At 45.2% G+C, this 19,170-nt stretch overlaps 1 protein-coding gene across 4 annotated transcripts in view; it reads right to left on the bottom strand.

Annotated features, from left to right (window-relative positions):
* Positions 1-19,170, bottom strand: part of LOC140391779 (PC3-like endoprotease variant B) — a 1,275,236-nt gene that overhangs the window by 337,203 nt on the left and 918,863 nt on the right. For all 4 annotated transcript variants that reach the window (XM_072476646.1, XM_072476647.1, XM_072476643.1 and 1 more), the window contains exon 13: positions 15,328-15,441. In XM_072476646.1, coding sequence (XP_072332747.1) covers positions 15,328-15,441 — 114 coding nt within the window. The remainder of the gene's footprint in view (positions 1-15,327; positions 15,442-19,170) is intronic.

Below are 19,170 nucleotides of genomic sequence, written 5' to 3'. Positions count from 1 at the left end.
ATTATATCTTGTTGCAACATGGTTATTATAATTATAATCACTCCTTCTTGATTTATATTGGGACAGATTTTCCCACCTGATTTGGGAATTTTAAGCATGTCCATTTTATGAGTTGGGTTTCCGCCTCCTGTATATACTTGCACATGCATATTTCCCTTGTTTCCCCAAACTGAAAAGTTAAAGCTGGGCTGGTGTCTGGGCCAATGACTCTTGAAACAGGCCTGAGATGAGAACAGAGACAGTTGGATATTGAGGCTGGCAAGTTAGAATGTTCTACTCCATTCACTGGGACAATGCTCCAGTTCTATTCATGACTGTTATGCCCCCAAGCACTCACCCACTCCACCCACCTCTATGCACCTGTCCGCCATCCACCCTCTGTGTCCCAATGCCTCCCACACACTCACCGTACCCCTACATGCATCCTTCATACCCGCTCACACGGTATTCACTATGGACACAACTCATGAGTCAAATAATAACACAGGGAAGTATTTAAAATGCTCATGAAATGATAAAACATCCACTTGAAAAACAAATCCTCTATTTAAGAGATCATAAAGCTGTCAAGACACAGCCATTCAAACTCCACTTTAAAAAGCCTGTTCCTCTTAAGCATTCATAAATCTGTCAAAATAAACAGTCATTCAATAGTCACTTCAAAGAAATATCATCCTATTAAATGGCCATAAAATTGTCAGTCAAACATAACTCACAGTCCCCTTGACAGCTGTGTTAACAACTGGATTTCAGCCAAACATTCATAATGAGATTATATAGCGTCGCCTTATGAACAAATACTCCAAAGCTGAATACCATAGCGTCTTTTAAGTTGACTGAACAAAATGGCTATCCATCTGTTCAGTCATCAACAGATGTCCTGACTCAATAAAAAAATTCAAAACACAGGGGCCAGATAACACATTAATATCTGATTCTCAAAACCGTTGAATGGTTCAATGTCATTTATCCACTTGAAAAAGTACTCCAATTCATCAGAATATTTACAGAATGCTGGTCAATTAAATGTCACTTACCATTTATGGATATGGCCCTACATTTAATCCCTGCATGAAAAAAACTTTAGTTATCATGGAGCATCTAATTATGACATCTGAAGTTGGCAACACCTTTTAAACTTACCTATTAAAAGGGTTCCAGGCTCCAGGGCACGCTTCCGACAAAGTTTGAAAACCGGTTGACCTGACGTGCTTCAGACAGACTTTAGAAACCCAACTGCCTTGCTGAAGATCTCACGTTCAAGGAAATTCAAAATTGAGGGAGGCATTGAAACGGCTGAACCCAACATCACTTTGTGCATTGAATTGTGCCTACGTGGTCAAAATGATGGCTGGTGAGAATTAGCTGGAAAATTGACATTTACAGTCCCCCGCCTCCATTTTTAGTCACCTGATGTGGGTTTGCCCAGCGTCAGTATGGCAAAATCTGGCCCACTGTGTTGAAATTTTCATAATAGGGAGCATAGTCCCTTTTCCAATCAGGTTGTGCAATATGAATTCAAAAGCTCCTTTAAACTCATTAATTACTTTGTCCAGATGCCACACAGATGTGAACAGGTCCAAATATATATTGCATTCCAAATCAAATACTAATAAACAATGATAGCAGATTCACAGGTAAGCAGGTTTCTTTCCTCAGCTACAGTAACTTACTTTGATTAGCTTCATCATATAAAATGTGATTACGCAGCTGTTGGCTATACATTCACACATTTTACCAGGATTTAAGTTCTTTACTATGCTACACACAAAAACCATCGTGGGATTTAATCAAAAGGATGAGCATTTTATATTTGAGATGTTGGAGAATTGGAAGCCAATGCACGTCAATGAGCAGAGGAGTTGAATGGAACTTGGTATGAATTTGAATAGAAACAGTTGAATTTTTAACAAACTTGAATTTTTGGAATTTGGAAAATGGGAGATTGGCCAGCAGAGTATTAAAATAAAAACTGAAAATACTAGATAAACTCAGCAGGTCTGGCAGCATCTGTGGAGAAAGAAACAGAGTTTGGGTTTTTAGTCCGTATGACCTCTTCAGGGCGGAGGAGGAGTAGAAATGTGATGGATTATATAATTGGAGAGGGATGGAGAAGGTGGAGCAGAATTGAAGGCCAGGGATAGGTGGGAGCTCAGGAGGGATTGACAAACGTGTCATCAACATAAGACAAAGGGAGTTAATGATAGCATTAAAGACAAAAGAAGATGCTGATAGTGGCATAGCAGAATGTGTTAATAGGTCAGCGATCAGTGAAAGCAACACTAAAGAACAAATGACAGCTGGCCCTCTGGGGGTGGGGCGCTGGGTTTGCATTGGGACAAACAAAACAAAGGGTCAAGATGAAGGAGAAAGTTCACAGTCTAACCTTTTTGAACTCAATGATGAGTCTGAAAGATGAGGTGTTATTCCATCTGTTTGTATTGGGCTTCACTGGAACATTGTAGGAGGCCACAGATGGACTGTGGACATGAGAGCAAGTTGCTGAGTTGAAAGGGGAAGTGACTGGAAGGTTAGGATCATGCTTGTGGATCGAGCGAAGGTGTTCCTCAAAGTGGTCACCCGGTCTGCGTTTAGTCTCCCAGGATGTACAGGAAGGAGTGATTCCTGCGGAATGCTAACAGCGGGAGAGAGGGGAAGATATATTTGGTGGTAGCATCATGCTGAAGTTGCTGGAAATGGTGGAGGATTATCTTTTGAATTTGGAGGCTGGTGGGGTGACAACTGAGGACTAGAGGACCCTACCATGATTCTGGGAGGGAGGGGACAGGGTGTGGGAAATGGGCCGGACATGGTTGATTGCCTTGTCAACCACAGTTAGGAGAAACCTTGCTTGAAGAAAAAGACAGACATGACCAAAGCGCTGTTTTCGAAGGTGGCATCGTTGGAACAAATGCAGCAAACGCGGAGAAAGTGGAAGAAAGGTATGGAAGCGGGGTGTGAGGAATTGGAGGCATGGTAGCTGTAGGAGTTGGTGGGTTTGTAATGAATATTGGTCATCAGTCTATCACCAGAAATGGAGACAGATAGGTCAAGGAACGGAAGGGATGTACCCTAAATGGACAATTTGAAGGTGAGAAAGAGGTGAAAGGTGGAAGCAAAATCGCTAAAAATTTTACCAGGTCCAGATGAGAGCATGAATGGCATCTCTCACAAAGTCTCTTACTGAAAGGGTTTCCAGCTGCGGTGTTCGAGGGAATGGAGAAAGAGTTGTGGGGCAGGCTTGTGTAGGACTGGAACAAGGAATGTGCCACATACCCCACAAAAAGACAGAAGTAACTGGGGCCTATGCAGGTACTCATAGCCACACCTTTTAATTGCAGGAAGTGAGACAAGTTAAAGGAGAATATGTTTGAGTGAGAGAATAAGTTCAGCTAGGCGGAGGAAAGTAGTGCTAGATAGGGAGTGTTATGGCCTCTACTCAAGGAAGAAGCAGAGGGCTGTCAGACCCTCCTTTTTAATTTTCTTTTCCAATTAGGCAATTTTAGCGTGGCCAATCCACCTACCCTGCACATCTTTCGATTGTGGAGGTGAGATTCAGGCAGACACAGGGAGAATGTGCAAACAGCACACGGACAGTGACCCAGGGCCAGGATCGAACACGGGTTCTCGGCACTGTGAGGCATTGGGTGTCCATAGTGAAGAGAATGCAGTTAGGACTAGGAAACTGGAAATTGTTGATATGACATCGGGCATCAAAATAAACGTGAACGTACTTGGGGAGGGATTGGACAAGGAGAGAGAGAGAGAATAGAGTCAGGATAGGAAAAGATGAGTTTAGTGGGTCAGGAACAGGCTGATACGATGGGTCTACCAGGGCGGTCCTGTTGGTGGATTTTGGGAAAGACGGAGAAGCAGGCTGTGTGAGGTTGGTGGACATGAAGTTGGAAGCAGTGGAGGGAAGGTCTCCAGAGGAGATGGGGTCAGTGACTGTCCTGGAAGTAATGGCTTGATGTTCAGTGTGGGGTCATGGTCCAGGGGGAGGTTGGAGGATGTGTCTGAGAATTGGTGCTCAGCCTCTGTGAGGTAGGTCCGTACGACATATAACAACAGCCCCACTCTTGTCAGCAGGTTTGTCAACAAAGTCAGGGTTGGTCCTGAGAGAATGGAGTGCAGCAAGTTCAGAAGAAGGAGACAGGTCGGAGTGGGTAAGAGGAGCAGAGAAATTGAGACGGTTGAGTTTGCACCGACAGTTCTAAGTGAAAAGTTCAAGAGCAGGTGGGAGGCTAGAACGAAGGGTCCAAGCACGGAGATATCTATTCTGGTCCACCCCCTCTCCAACTATGTAATCCATCATATTTTTTTCCCTCATCAGCTCTGAGGAAGACATATCTGAGCCGGGATTCTTCGAACTCCCGGCCAAGTGTTACCGCCGGCGTAAACACCGGAGTGGTGCGGCCGGCGTCAACGAGCCTCCTGGCCCAGCAATTCAGCGGTCTTCAGGGGCCAGCACGGCGCCGGAGTGCTGCGCACTGCTCTGGTGCCGTAAGGTGGCCCTGCACATCCGGCGCAGGTCTGTGAATGCACGCCAGCCGTTTCTGCGCCGGCGCATGCACGTGGTTGCCGTCCCGCGCAACATGGCGGAGCTCTACAGCGGGCCTGTGCGGGAGGAGGTAGGCCCCCTCCAGATCGCGGGCCCCCGCAAATCGGATGCCCCCCATCGCGGGCCTGGACCCCATGGAGGCCCCCCCCAGGGTCAGACCCCCCCACCCCACCACCAGGATGTCCACCGTGGCCACGGGTCCGAGCTCCCGCCAGGTGGTACCAGGTTGGAACCACATCGGCGGGACTCGGCAGAACTCGGCGGGGCTCAGCCGGTCGACCATGGAGAATCGCCACGGGGGCCTCTTTCTGCGGCCCCCGACCAGCGCCGCAGCAACTGCGCGGGCGCGATTGCCGCCGATTCACCGGTCACCGGAGAATCATGTCCCAGCATCGGTGCGTTGCGGCTGTGGACTCAGCAGGTCTGGCAGCATCTGTGGAGTGAGATACACAGTTAATGTTTTGAGTCCAGGGGCGGGATTCTCCAAGCCCACGTCGGGTCGGTGAATCGGCGGGGACGCGAGAAATTCCCGCCAATTCTCCGACCCGCCGCGGGCTTGGAGAATCCCACCCCTGGGCTCAAAACATTAACTGTATATCTCTCTCCACAGATGCTGGCAGACCTGCTGAGTTTATCCAGCATTTTCTGTTGTTATTTCAGAACTCGAGTACTTTGCTTTGACTTGAGCATTAAAATAGGCAGGTAAGGAAATGACCAAATCATGGCTTTGCTTCCAATTTCCATCATATTCTCAATTTCACATAGTTTATCGTCGATCTCTTCCCTTCCCTTCCTTGACATCTATTTCTCCATTTCTGGGGATAGGTTTTCCAACATTCACTGTAAGCCCACAGACTCCCGCTGCAAGATTGACAGCACTTCCTCACACGTTGCAACCTGAGGTTTCAATAAGTATCTTTTTATAGGGTGCTCAAGTTAATACCTACCACCTGCATGCAATTAAATACAGTTAATGTACAATTAAGAGATTTCCTTCTTTCTCTTTAAATAAAAATTAGAGTTAATATGCAAAAGAAGAATTTCGAAACAAATCACATTTTTAAACATTCCACATTCTGCACAAAGGATTGCATTGCAAGATGCCCTTCCTCTCGGACCCCAAACTATTTTTGCTCAAACATTTATTTTTGTAAAAGAGACTGTCGATTACCCCTTTAATCTTAGAGATTTTCTTTCCAGTGTTTGTTTCAATCTAGCAAAGTGGAGTTTATCCCACAATGTATGATTATCGATGCAACATTCAATGGGTATACAATCCTCAGCGTGTTCCTTTTATAGAATCTCACTTAATTTATTTTAGAAATAGAATCCTATTGCCGACAAGTGTTTCAGTATTTTAAACAACACTTTTTATTTCCTTAACTTCCCAAGCTAAAGGAGATTTCCTATTTTACTCCCAAGAAAATTATGAAACCAGTTGCATTTAAAAACCCATCAGGAAGATTAGCATGTGAAGGAATGCAAAAAAAAAATACTGGTTTCATGTTCTTTGACTGACCCAAGGATGGGAAGTTAAGTACATATTTAGCCAAATTTAGTTTTTAAAATATTCTTATTTTCCTTTAAAACACGCTTGACCTCAGCATATTAATCGTTTAGTTTTTATTTTAACCCCAACATACCAAAACTCGTACCTGGTCTAGTCTGAGTGCATAGGCTTCATAGTTGCCCTGCCTCTTCTTTAGATGTAACAATAATTTTCCGTAATAACCCAGCACGATTAACACTCTAACTATGAGCAATATTCACATATGTCCTTCAGGGAAGGAAATCTGCTATTCTTATCTGGTCTGGCCTACATGTGACTCCAAACCCACAGCAACTCTTAACTTGACCCTTAACAGCCGTCTGAAATGTCTAACGAACCACTCAAGTGTCGTGTTAGGTACACTGGTATAACACTGGCTGCAACTGGATGCAGCATAGATCAAAAAGATACTCCAGACCTTGAAGTTAGTTCAATCAGGTTTATTGAACTAATAGCACAGTTAGCACAGTTCTCTGTGAGTTCGACTCTCTGCTAACTTAAGTGTGGTTACTCTGTCTGACCGAACCAGACCAGCTCTTAGCCATGTGGTGGGGGTGTGAGATTGTAACAACACCCTTGACTGACTCACTAGATGTTCATCAGTGGAAAGAGGCGGAGTGTGAGTGCCTCATGTCTTTTATAGTCAGATCCCACCCGAGTGTCCTGCCTGCTAATTGGTCATGTCCTGTTCTCTGTGTCCATTAGCTGCTTGTCTGTATATCATTGTGTGTGTCCCCGCATATATCATGACATCAAGGGCAACTGGAAATGGGCAATATGTTCTGGCCATACCAACAATGGCTACATCACACGAGAGAATAAAAAATAAGATTTAAAGTTATTCCAGCCTTATTCTGCTTATTATCTAAGCCCCCAGAAATCTGGCTCTCAATTTTAAATTCTACTCTGATCATATTAATAACATTTTGCTGAAATTCCGCTGGTCCACCCCATGAGAAATCATCAACAGGCACCATAAAGTATCCCTTTATACCACCAATAAAACATTGTGGGATCTGCTTTTAGTTGAATACAAACCATTTTCAGCAAAACAGATTTCACCCAAAAAAAAAATCACACCTTGACTGCATCTTTCAGGCGATAGACATGTTTGTTTAAGTTTCATGGTCGCAGGACTTCTTCTGTTTCTGTTCCAAAATTGTTTTGTTACTTTTATTTCATTCTCAAATTTTGCAAGCTAAATTTTCTCGCAGCTCATTTATATCTATGGGACAAATATAGTGTTAGCTGCTCTTTCTCTAAAACATGATAATTTTCTGATGCAAGAGTCGCTTCTAGGTCCACGGTCAATACTGGCACTGAGTTTTCTATCCATTCGGCTAGAACATACAAAATAGCAGAAGTCGGCCATTTGGCCACTCGAGCCTCCCCTGCCATTCAATATGATCACGGTTGATATGTGTCTGTTTTGAATTCCACATTCCTATTGACCTTGATTCCTTTGCCTAACAAGAATCTATTTAAATTCACCTTTAAACTACTCAATGACACCGCCTCCACCGCCTTCTGAGGCAAAGCTCCAAAGTTGTACAACCCCCTGAGTGAAAACATTTCTCCTCAGCTTTGTCCCAAAATGACGACCCATAACTTTAAACAGTACCCTGGAATTCTCTGGATTTACCCACAAAACAAAACATCCTTTCTCTGTCCACCTTGTCGAGACCATTCAGGATCTTATGTATCAAGTCACCCCTCACTCTTCTAAACTCCAGTGGGAGCAAATAGAGTCTGTTCAATCTCCCCTCATGAGACACCCGCACATTCCAGGTATCGATCTAGGAAACCTCCTCTGAACCACACTCAATGCATTTACATCCTTACTTAAATAGGGAGACCATAACTGCATACATCATGCCACTGGCCATCATGCTGAATATTCAATTAATATTTAAACTTGCAAATTGCTTTTCCTGCATAGACCATGGACGGGATTCTTCGGTCTCCGACGGCAAAATCGCATTCGGCAATTGGCTGGAGAATACCCGTTTCCAACCAAATCAGGGGCGGCGCTGCTTTCGCAATTCTCCGCACCCTCCAAAGCGACGTACTTGCTGTGTCGAAGGCCTCAGGACATTGCCTGAGGCCCACCCCCTGATGCTCCGCACCTAACCAGCCGAGTTCCTGACGCCTGCCTTCCAGGACGCTGACTTCAAGGCGCAACTCGACGCCATCATCGACCAGCACCGCGACGTCTTCGAAGGCATGGGCACGCTCCAAGATACTTACAAGATCCTACTCAAACAGAACACCACGCCTATGATGCATGAACCTCGCAGAGTCCCAGCACCTCAAGCAGCAGCTGCAGGACCTCCAAGACCAAGGCGTGATCTCAAGAGTTACGGAACCAACCGACTGGGTCAGTTCCATGGTGTGCGTAAAAAAGCCTTCCGGCGAGATGAGAATTTGCATTGATCCCAAGGATCTGAATCGTAATATTATGAGGGAGCATTATCCAATTGCGAAGCGCGAAGAGATCACATGCGAGATGGCTCGCGCCAAGCTCTTCACCAAACTTGATGCCTCAAAAGGATTCTGGCAAATTCAATTAGACAGATCCAGCAGGAAACTGTGTACCTTTAACACCCCTTTTGGCAGATATTGTTACAACAGGATGCCGTTTGGGATCATATCGGCGTCAGAAGTGTTCCACAAGATCATGGAGCAAATGATGGAAGGCATTAAAGGTGTTCGCGTCTATGTCGACGACATAATCATTTGGTCCACCACCCCGCAGGAGCATGTCAGTCGCCTCCAGCGCGTGTTCAAACGCATACGGGAGCAGGGCCTACGCCTCAACAGAGCCAAATGCTCCTTCGGCCAGACGGAACTCAAGTTCCTAGGGGACCACATCTCCCAGTTGGGTGTGCGGCCGGATGCGGACAAGGTGGCTGCCATCACAGCCATGAAAAAGCCAGAGGACAAGAAGTCGGTCCTCCGATTTCTGGGCATGGTCAACTTCCTAGGGAAGTTCATCCCTAACCTCGCCTCTCATACCACAGCTCTCAGGAACCTGGTCAGGAAGACGACAGACTTCCAATGGCTTCCTGCCCACGAGCGCGAATGGAGAGAACTCAAAACCAAACTCACCACGGCCCCGATCTTAGCCTTTTTTGATTCAGCGAAAGAGACATAAATTTCGACCGATGCCAGCAAATCTGGATTGGGACAGTGCTCCTGCAACGCGATGAGGCCTCATCATGTGCCCCCGTTGCATAGGCGTCACGCGCCATGACCCCCACGGAACAGCGCTACGTGCAGATAGAAAAGGAGTGCCTGGGCCTGTTGACCAGTGTCGTCAAGTTTCATGATTATGTGTACGGCCTTCCCCAATTCACCGTCGAGACCGACCATCGCCCGCTGGTCAATATAATACAGAAAGACTTGAACGACATGACGCCTCGCCTCCAGCATATTCTGCTCAAACTCTGGCGATACGACTTCCAGCTGGTATGCACCCTGGGCAAAGACCTAATCATTGCCGGCGCTCTCTCCAGGACAGTCAACACGCCGTGTGACCCAGCGGGATTCGTCTGCCAGGTTGACGCCCATGTGGCCTTCGTGCCCTCCAATCTACCTGCCACGGATGAACGTCTCGTCCCAATTTGCCGCGAGACAGCGGCTGACCCTTTGCTACAGTGTGTCATGCGCCACCTAACAGATGGGTGGCTCAAAGGCCAATGCCCGCAGTTCTACAACATCAGAGATGATCTGGTGGTAGTTGATGGTGTTCTCCTGAAACTGGACCGCATTGTCATCCCGCACAGCATGCGCCAGCTCATCTTGAAACAGCTACACGAGGGCCATCTTGGCATGGAGAAGTGCCGCCAACGGGCCCGAGAGGCAGTTTACTGGCCCGGCATCAATGACGATATCGCCAACACAGTGCTCAACTGCCCCACTTGTCAGCGCTTCCAGCCGGCCCAACCACGGTGAGACCCTACAGCCCCATGAGTTGGTCACGTCCCCTTGGTCCAAGCTCGGCATTGACCTGTTCCACACGCTGGGCAGGGACTATGTTCTGATTGTAGACTATTTTTCAAACTACCCGGAGGTGGTACGTTTGCACGACATCACATCGTCTGCAGTCATCCGTGCCTGTAAGGATACCTTTGCTCGTCGCGACATCCCACTCACTGTGATGTCGGACAATGGCCCCTGCTTCACAAGCCAGGAATGGTCCAACTTTGCCAGGAGGTACAACTTTGTGCATGTGACATCCAGTCCCCTGTACCCCCAATCCAACGGCAAAGCGGAGAAGGGCGTCCACATAGTCAAGCGGCTCCTCTGCAAGGCTGCCGATGCTGGGTCCGATTTCTACCTCGCCCTGCTGGCCGATCGCTCGGCCCCACTGTCCACTGGCCTGTCGCCAGCCCAGCTGCTCATGGGTTGCACCCTGAGGACGAGGGTGTCGTCCATTCATGTCCCATACCTTAACCACGTTCCGGTCCTTCAACGATGCAACTGTCTCGTGCACAGTACAAGGCGGCTGATGACTTCCGTGCAGCTGATCTCCCTGCTCTGGCTCCAGATGACAACGTCCGCATCCATCTTCTGGATGATGGCTGGTCTGCAACCGCTGTGGTTCTTCGGCAGGTGGCTCCCCGCTCATTCCTGGTTCGTCTACCGGATGGCTCCATTCTGCGCCGCAATCGGTGTGCCCTTCATCTCGTTCCGTGCTCGCTACGTGATCCTCCACCAGTGCCACGCCCTCCTGTTGACCCTGAGCTGGACTATGCAGAGATTCCGGTCACTCTGTATCCTCCTCACTCTTGATGCAGTCCAGCCCGCTCCTCAGCCGGCGGCTCCCGACCGACCCTTAAGGCGGTCAACCAGAATTCGTCGCCCACCTCAGAGACTTAATTTGTGAACTTTGTGGACTTATGGACTTTCTGATTTGTTCTGTTCTTCCGTTTAATCGTTCAAGTGGTTTGTATATAGTGTTCATCTCGTTATTCTTGTGACACACTGTTTTTTTCTGCACCAGGCACCTTCCCATGTAAATAGCTTAGTTTTATGTACATAGTCCTGTAAACATTTCGCACACATGTAGTCAGGAACATTCACCATACACTATTTATTGCCACGCAGGCACATTTTTTATAAAAGGGGGGATGTCACAATATACACAGTATATCATGGTGCAGACACACACTGATGGACACACAGTGGGACCAATCAACGTACACAACACAGCAGCCAATCACCAGTGAGAGCACATGCACTATAAAGACAGGGAGCATCAGAGTTCCCACTCATTTGAGTTGCAGCTAGCTAGGAGGACAGAGCTCACAGCCTGCAACACAGACATTCACCATGTGCTGAGTGCATCGACTGGTTAGGACAAGGCAGAGGTCTTTAGTTAATGCTAGTATCGTGTTAACCCACAGTCTAAATATGTTTAAACAGTTAATGATTCAATAAAATAGTGTTGCACAATTTCAAGTGTTGGTGACTTGTATGTGATCCAGAAAAACCCAACACATCACAAGGTGCCTGGTTTACTTCTATCAGCTACTCAGAGTCTAAGGGCAGGATTCTCTGTTCCGCAATGCCGATATCGTAATCGGCAATCGGGCAGAGAATTCATTCCGACGCGGGGGCGGTGCCGGTTTGACACTGGTTTTTGAATCTCCACCCATTCCAAAATGGCATCATTGTGTTGTGCGATGTACGCTGTTGCAACCACGTTGGCGCATCATTGGCAAGCCCTCCCATGATGTTCCGCCCCCGATGGGCTGAGTTCCCGACCGCGCGGTTGACATGTGGTCTGAGCGGTCGGGAACCCGGAGCGGCAGCTGCCAACTGTGTCTAGCGCCGCCGTACTCAGCCGAGATCCGTGGATGGCGGGGTCGGGTCCGCGCACAGCCAGCGCCAATTTGTATGGCGCGACCGCTGCAGGTCGTCGCAGTGCGCATGCGTGGCCAGGGGCCTGGCCGTTCTCCGCCCGGGAGTTTCGCCCGCTGTTGCTAGCCCCTCACCGGTCCTGGAATTGGTGGGGGTTCGGCGCCGATTTTGACGTCGTAAAAAGCCCGAGAATTCTTCGTTTCATCTGGCACTTCGCTGCTGAAATGGAGAATCCAGCCCTAAGTGTTTGTAATTAAATCTATTGGTCTTAATTCTCTGGCTGTTCGCAGGGGCGGGATTCTTTGGTCCTGCCAGCAGCACACCTCCGCCCACGTGTTTCCCAGAGGCGTGGGGTGGCTTCAACGGGAGTTCCTATTGACAGCGGTGTGGAGCGGAGAATCCCGCTGCGAGCAAAAGGCACGCTGCCCCTCGTCACCGGGAAACACACGACTGGGAGACCGGAGAATCCCACCCACTAACTGTGAGGAATTAATGTTAACAATTTGATTTGTTTGCTCAGCATTGTCTTACAATCATGGCCCAGTACCTCACCCAGTCCTTTCCATTTACCCTGACACTTTTATAAGACATCAAATCTCCTGAATTACATTCGTTCTCAGATGGTCTCATACAATGCCTCAGAGTCCTCTAAATTATCTCAGAGACCTCAGCCTTGATGAAAGCCAACCCCCCCTGCATATAATGCATACAACTGTGCAGAAAAAAATGGAACTAATTGTAGTACTTTTGAGAGCAGGATTATCACAGCGTAGAAAGCAATTTGGGAGCTATACCCCCAACCATGTAAAGTGAATTTATCACATGACAGAGTGATTGTAAACTTGCAGTCTGCTTGATCAGCTCAGATTTTATGCAGCATTTTGTCGACTAGTGCAGGGTTCCTTTCACAGAGTCTATTACTGAAAGAGCTTTCAACTGTGGCGTTCATGACTATAATGCCCATGTTTTCACACTCGTCTTTAAAGCCAAATTCCCCTCCATTATCGATCGGAGACTTCTCTGGTGTCCCTACCCATGTCTTCATTACTTTGCCTATAATAACCCAATTGAGTGCTTGGAATAGAGGATGACTTGCTTCAACTCCAGTTTGATAGATTTTGAGTTGGTTGATCAGTCCAATGTGCGATCTGCAGACTGCTTTGGCAAGACAGGTGGTGTTTGGAGGGTTGAGATGGTGTTCTTTTTTGGAGGTTGGTGCACTCCCTCCGATGCCTCATCTTGACCGCTGCACGTTCTGGACAAAGTCTCTCAATATGTTCATTGCCTTCCCAGATGAGCTTTCTCTATTTTGGTCAGTCACAAATAAGGGATGTCCAACCTACTCAGGAATACTTCGAGAATATCTCAAAAATGTTTCCTCCTGGGAGTCTCCTGCCTCAATTGAGTTCCGAGTGGAGCAGTTGCTTCAGAAGTCTGGTGTCAGGCATATGAATGACATGTCCCACCCAGCAGAGCTGGTTTTAAGTGCTCAGTGCCTCAATGCTGGGCGTCTTAGCTTTGGAGAGACCATTGCTGTTCGATCATCTTTATTGCCACCAAATTTGGAGCATCTTGCAAAGGAGCTACTGATGGTACTTATTTAGTCCTCTGATGTGCCTGCTGTAGCTCGTCCAATTGTCAAAAGCATATAGGAGCGTGCAGATCCTGGTCCTCAACTATTCTTTTACTCAGTTGGCCAAAAGCTGAGCTGCTGCATTGGAGGGAATGATGAATTTAGTCATCTATATCTGCCTTTTTCATGCAGAGGCCCCCAAATGGCCTAATTTTCCAAGATCTTACCATTGATCTTAATCGACTGGGGTGGGGTTGTAGTCTGGGAGGTGGTTGGCTTTCCAGGTATTTAGTATTTTCTCAGATGTCAAGGCCTCAGAGGGTACGGAAGAGATTGGTACATGAATGGTACAAGGGATGAAAGACTTCCAATATGTGAAGACACAAAATAATTTGTGATTGTTCTACTTAGATGGGGAAGGTTAACGGAAGGTTTTATGGATTTGTTCAAAATTGTGAAGGGTTTTGTTAGACAGTAAAGAAAGATAAATTGTTTTCAGTGAGAGAAAAATCGATAACCAAATAAACAGATTTAAGCCAATTGACAAATAAACTGGTATGACTTGAGGAAACAATTTTTTGTGCAGTGACCTCTTCTGATCTAGAACACACGACCTCAAAGGGTGATGGAAGAAGGTTCAATAATAACTTTCAAAAGAAAATTGGCTAAGTACTTGGTGGAAAACTATCTGGGCTATGGGTAAAGTGCAGAAAAGTGAGATCAATTTGATAGCTTTTTCAAAGTCCTGACACAGACATGTTGGGCTGAATGGCCTCTTTCTGTGCTGTGTTATTCTATAATTTTAACCTATCAAACAAATACATTTAAGATAATGCTCAGAATACTGTAGACACTGCTTCTCTCTTAACATTGGATATTGTTTTTCGGTAGAAACAGCTTTAGTAATAGTAATAATCGCTTATTGTCACAAGTAGGCTTCAATGAAGTTACTGTGAAAAGCCCCAAGTCGCCACATTCTGGCGCCTGTTTGGGGAGGCTGGAACATGAATTGAACCCGTGTTGCTGGTCTCGTTCTGCATTACATGCCAGCTGTCTTAGCCCACTTTGCTAAACCAGCCCCTACATCATCAAAGTGGAACCAAACTACTTGCAAAATAAATGAAAAATCTCAGTGCAAAAATTTCTAATCACCCAGGAGATATCATGCAATTAGATACTTCATTGAGCCTTTTTATCGTGAGTTTGCATGACGCAAATTGTAGCATCAAAATTCTAATATTTCAATTCTGGTACCATGTACAACTGGCATGACAGTTCTATGATAGTGGAGTGACTTCTAGTAAAAGTCTAAGTTCTAATCTTCCATTGTTTAGCCCACAGGCAATGAAACGCACCTTAGAAAATAATGTAAACGAATCACTCCTGGTCATAGAGCTAAAATGTATGCACGTGTAATTACACTTTTAAAAACCATTCCAGTTCAATTGCAGAAAGCAGTCTCGTTCTGAAAATTCTAATAAATTCAACAGGACAATATGTTGGAACGAGAAGATTTATCAAAGACATTTTTGCAGGTAGAGAACATTCTGAATTAAGGGAGAAATATATTGTAAAGTTATGTTGTTTCAAGTAGTTTCAAGTATTGTGCTATGTTTAATCTGTACTTTTTGATCAAGGTCTGTATTCCTGATCAACCAGTAATTACTTTTTCTCTAGATGTTAATCTCCAACTCAATCAGTCAAATTGTGTTACAGTGAAACTCCTGGCATAATAAAGTCACAGTTGTAGAAATAAATTTCCATGAATTGGCTTCTTACTTGTGGTGAATGTGGTAACCCGCTCCATTAATCTTCCACCCTTTGTTCATAAGGTCCGACATTTTAGCGGTTCGAACAATCAGGTGCTGCACATCACGCCATGTGAGACTCGGTCTAAGTGAGAAAAGAGATTTGTAAACAAACCAGATCATTTTATTCTGGTATAAATAAACTGGCCTGGAATTGTCAACTTCACTGTCCCTTCTTAAATCTGTATTATCCTGCATATGGGGTCATATGCATTACAAAGTTGAATCCCAGCAGTGAGTACAATTTCCCTAAACAGATGGTAGCAATTTGGCTACTGTTAAATTGCATATTGCACCAAATTCCAAATATTTGGAATGCAGATAGTTTTAATAAACTGAAATATTGTAGTCTTTTCTCATCTAATGAACAGAGTTTATCTGGAAGGAGCAGAGAACAGTAATTTTACCTGCGGGGTAAATACTTCTCCTAAAAATCTATTTATGCTTTGCCTTGAAATTTTATTACATGTGGTTGGGGGTCCATATCTGCTTCTAGCTATTATCATTGAGGAGGGAGGTGGAATCCACTGATTATACTATATTTTGCATACATATGAACATATAAATTAAGAGCAAGAGTAGGCCATTCAACCCCTTGAGCCTGCTCCACCATTCAACAAATATCATGTCTAATCTGATTGTGGCTTCAACTCCATTTTCCTTCCAACCCCATAGATACTTTGACACCCTTGTCAACCAAATGAGTTAGTCACCGCAGGATTCCCAGTCCGCTGATGTGCACTTGCAGCCACTTTATATTGCTAGTCCAGTTCAGTTTCTTGTCAATACTAACTCCCAGGATGTTGATATTAGGGGATTCAGCACCTTCAACATTCACTCCTTCCATCACCGACACCATCCGCAGGATGCACTGAAGCAACTCATCCAGGATCCTTTGGCAACACATCATTGACCCATGACCTCTCCCAGCTAGAAGGACAGCAGATGCATGGGAATACCACTACCTGCAATTTCCCCTCAAAGTCATACACCATTCTGACTTGGAAGTATATCACCGTTCCTTAACTGTTGCTTGTTCAACATCGTGAACGCACTTCTTTAAAGCAGTGTCAGTGTTCCTACAACACATGGACTGCAATGGTTCAAGAAGGCAGCCCACCAGCACCTTCGCAAGGACAATTAGGGATGGACAATAGATGTTGATCTAGCCAGCAACACCCACATCCCACAAAGAAATTTAAATGTGTCAATGTTGCAGACTCCTGGGCCAGTCTTCCCACCTGCATATCACTGCGCTACCACCTTAGGCTTTGGCATAATAGGAGTCTGGGCCATTCACTGTACGGTATGTCTGTGCTTGGTGAGCATGACTATGTCAGCCTTTTTCTTGACCAGTATGTATGATAGCTCTCAAAATTTTGGCACAGATTCCCAAGTGTTAGTGAGGAGGATTTTGCAAGTTGACTGGGCATAGCATGCCTTTATTGGCTCCAGTGCCTAGGTCGAACCTGGGTGGTCCATGTAATTATATTTTCATTTGAGTTTTCTGTAATGTTTTTCTGCAACTTAAGGGCTTGCTATACCATTTCAGAGGCCAGTCAAGAATCAACCACAATGTTGTGGGTTTGTAGGTCAGACCAAGTAAAAGTGGCAGATTTCTTTCCCTAAAGGACTTTTGTGAACAAGATTTATTTCTTGAATCAACCTTCTTGGTCACCATTCCTGAGACTAGCTTTTAATTCCAGATTTGTTGATTAATTGAATTTAAATTCAACCAATTGCCACGGCAGTATTTGAACTTACGTCTCAAAGCATTAGTATAGGCCTTTGGATACCAGTTCAATAATATTAAAACTATGCCATTGTTTCTGTACTTTCCTCATTCTTGTGATGTCGGTTTAATTGGCAAGATAGGCATTTCCTTCCACCTTGCTGCCCTTGATGGTAATGGCTTTTTCTCTTGAACCTCTGCAGTCCACATGTTGAAGATGCTTTCCCAATGCTGTTAGGTAGGGAGTTCAGGGATTTTGACCCAGAGATTAGGAAGGAATGGTGATATGCATCCAGAACAAGATGCTGCATCACTTGGATGGTAATTTGAAGGTGGTGATAATTCCATTCACCAAACTGTCCTGTCTTTCTTGATTGTGCATATTGCAAGTTTGGAGGTGCTGTTGAAGAACGTTTGGTGAGGCATGGTAGTAAATCCTGTAGCACACACTGCAGGCATTGAACAAGGGTAGGGGGTGCAGGAGAGGGGGTGGCTTTGGCAGGGTGGAACTGCAGGTGAACAAGCTGGACTTTTAGTCTTATGGCAATATTGTTGAATAAACAGATTCCTCTAACCTGGATGATGTTGATTGCCTTGAATGCTGTTACAGCTACACGTACCTAGGCAAGTGGAGAGTATTTTATCACTCTCCTGACTTGTGGCATAGGTCAAGAGGCTTTTGGGAATCAGGGGATAAGTCACTTGACCCCGAATGGCTTTGCTCGTGTAGTAATGACATAGATATGGATTGGTCCAGTTCTATTTCTGTTTATTGATAATAATAATTTTTATTGTCACAAGTAGGCTTACATTAACTGCAATGAAGTTACTGTGAAAAGCCCCTAGTCGCTACATTCCGGCGCCTATTCGGGTACACAGAGGGAGAATTCAGAATATCCAATTTACCTAACAGCACGTCTTTCGGGACTTGTGGGTGGAAACTGGAGCACCTGCAGGAAACCCACCCAGACACAGGGAGAACGTGCAGACTCCACACAGACAGTGACCCAAGCCGGGAATCGAACCTAGGACCCTGGTGCTGTGAAGCAACAGTGCTACCCACTGTGCTAGATGATCCCCAGGATGTCACTGCTGTGGCACTTGGTGATGGTAATGACATAGAACATCTGTACTAAGCAAGTTTCAAGTCAATGGTGACAGATGCATGCAGAAGGTAGGAGGCCAAATCCTACACTTCAGTACAATGAAATTTGACTTAATTCAGTGTAAATCAGTGGTCTTGGTGTTATCCATTGCACATCATAAAAGACCATATTGTGATTAGAGTACCCTTTGACACAATATGAGAAACACCATGAGAGATCTGTTAGCTTTCAAAAAAAAACTTTTATCCCTCGAGTACAGACAAATGGGAAAGAAAATTACACCTGAAACATACTCCCCTCCACCTGGCTGTTCATTCAGGATAAATAGATTTATTTAGGTTTGTCATACTTGAAACATTTGCTTATAAATGTTGCAAAGGGGTTCCAAAATAAATGTAAATGTTTTTCTTTAAGAAAAAATAAACAATAAACTTTTACTGAAGTTTAAACTCATCCATTGTCTTGCCTGTAACCTGTAGATCGTATCATAACCCAATACAACTTCAACCAACACTTTGAGTATCAGCAAGTGGAAACCAACCACTGTCAGTCAGCTTTGCAACACAGACTGCTTTCTACCACCATTAGTTGCAAGCCAATTTATAAAACCATTAGTGACACTTTCTTTCCTACAGATAAAAACAGTCAAAATTATCTGGCAGCAATTAATCTTAATGGCTGTGTGCAGTAAACAGCAATGGGCTAATTCCAGTTCTGTCAGCCCCATCAAACAATCCCACATTAGGCAGGTTTTCACTGATCCATTAAGCATATTCAGTACAACAACAAATCTAGTGCTGAAGGCAGATGCACTAAACATTACTACAGTGATCTTCCGAAACCATCATTATCTCTTAAATAGTACTTCCCCTGTGTATTATCATTGTGCTCTACATTTGAAATACTTTGATTAAACTCCCCTAATTCATAACAGACAGCTGCAGACCATTTAAGCAGTTAAATCTCAACACAACGG

Source organism: Scyliorhinus torazame, chromosome 15 (assembly GCF_047496885.1).
Source record: "Scyliorhinus torazame isolate Kashiwa2021f chromosome 15, sScyTor2.1, whole genome shotgun sequence".
NCBI classification, from domain to species: domain Eukaryota; kingdom Metazoa; phylum Chordata; class Chondrichthyes; order Carcharhiniformes; family Scyliorhinidae; genus Scyliorhinus; species Scyliorhinus torazame.
The sequence above is the reverse complement of the archived record's forward strand: the minus strand, read 5'-3'. Positions and strand labels throughout refer to the sequence as shown.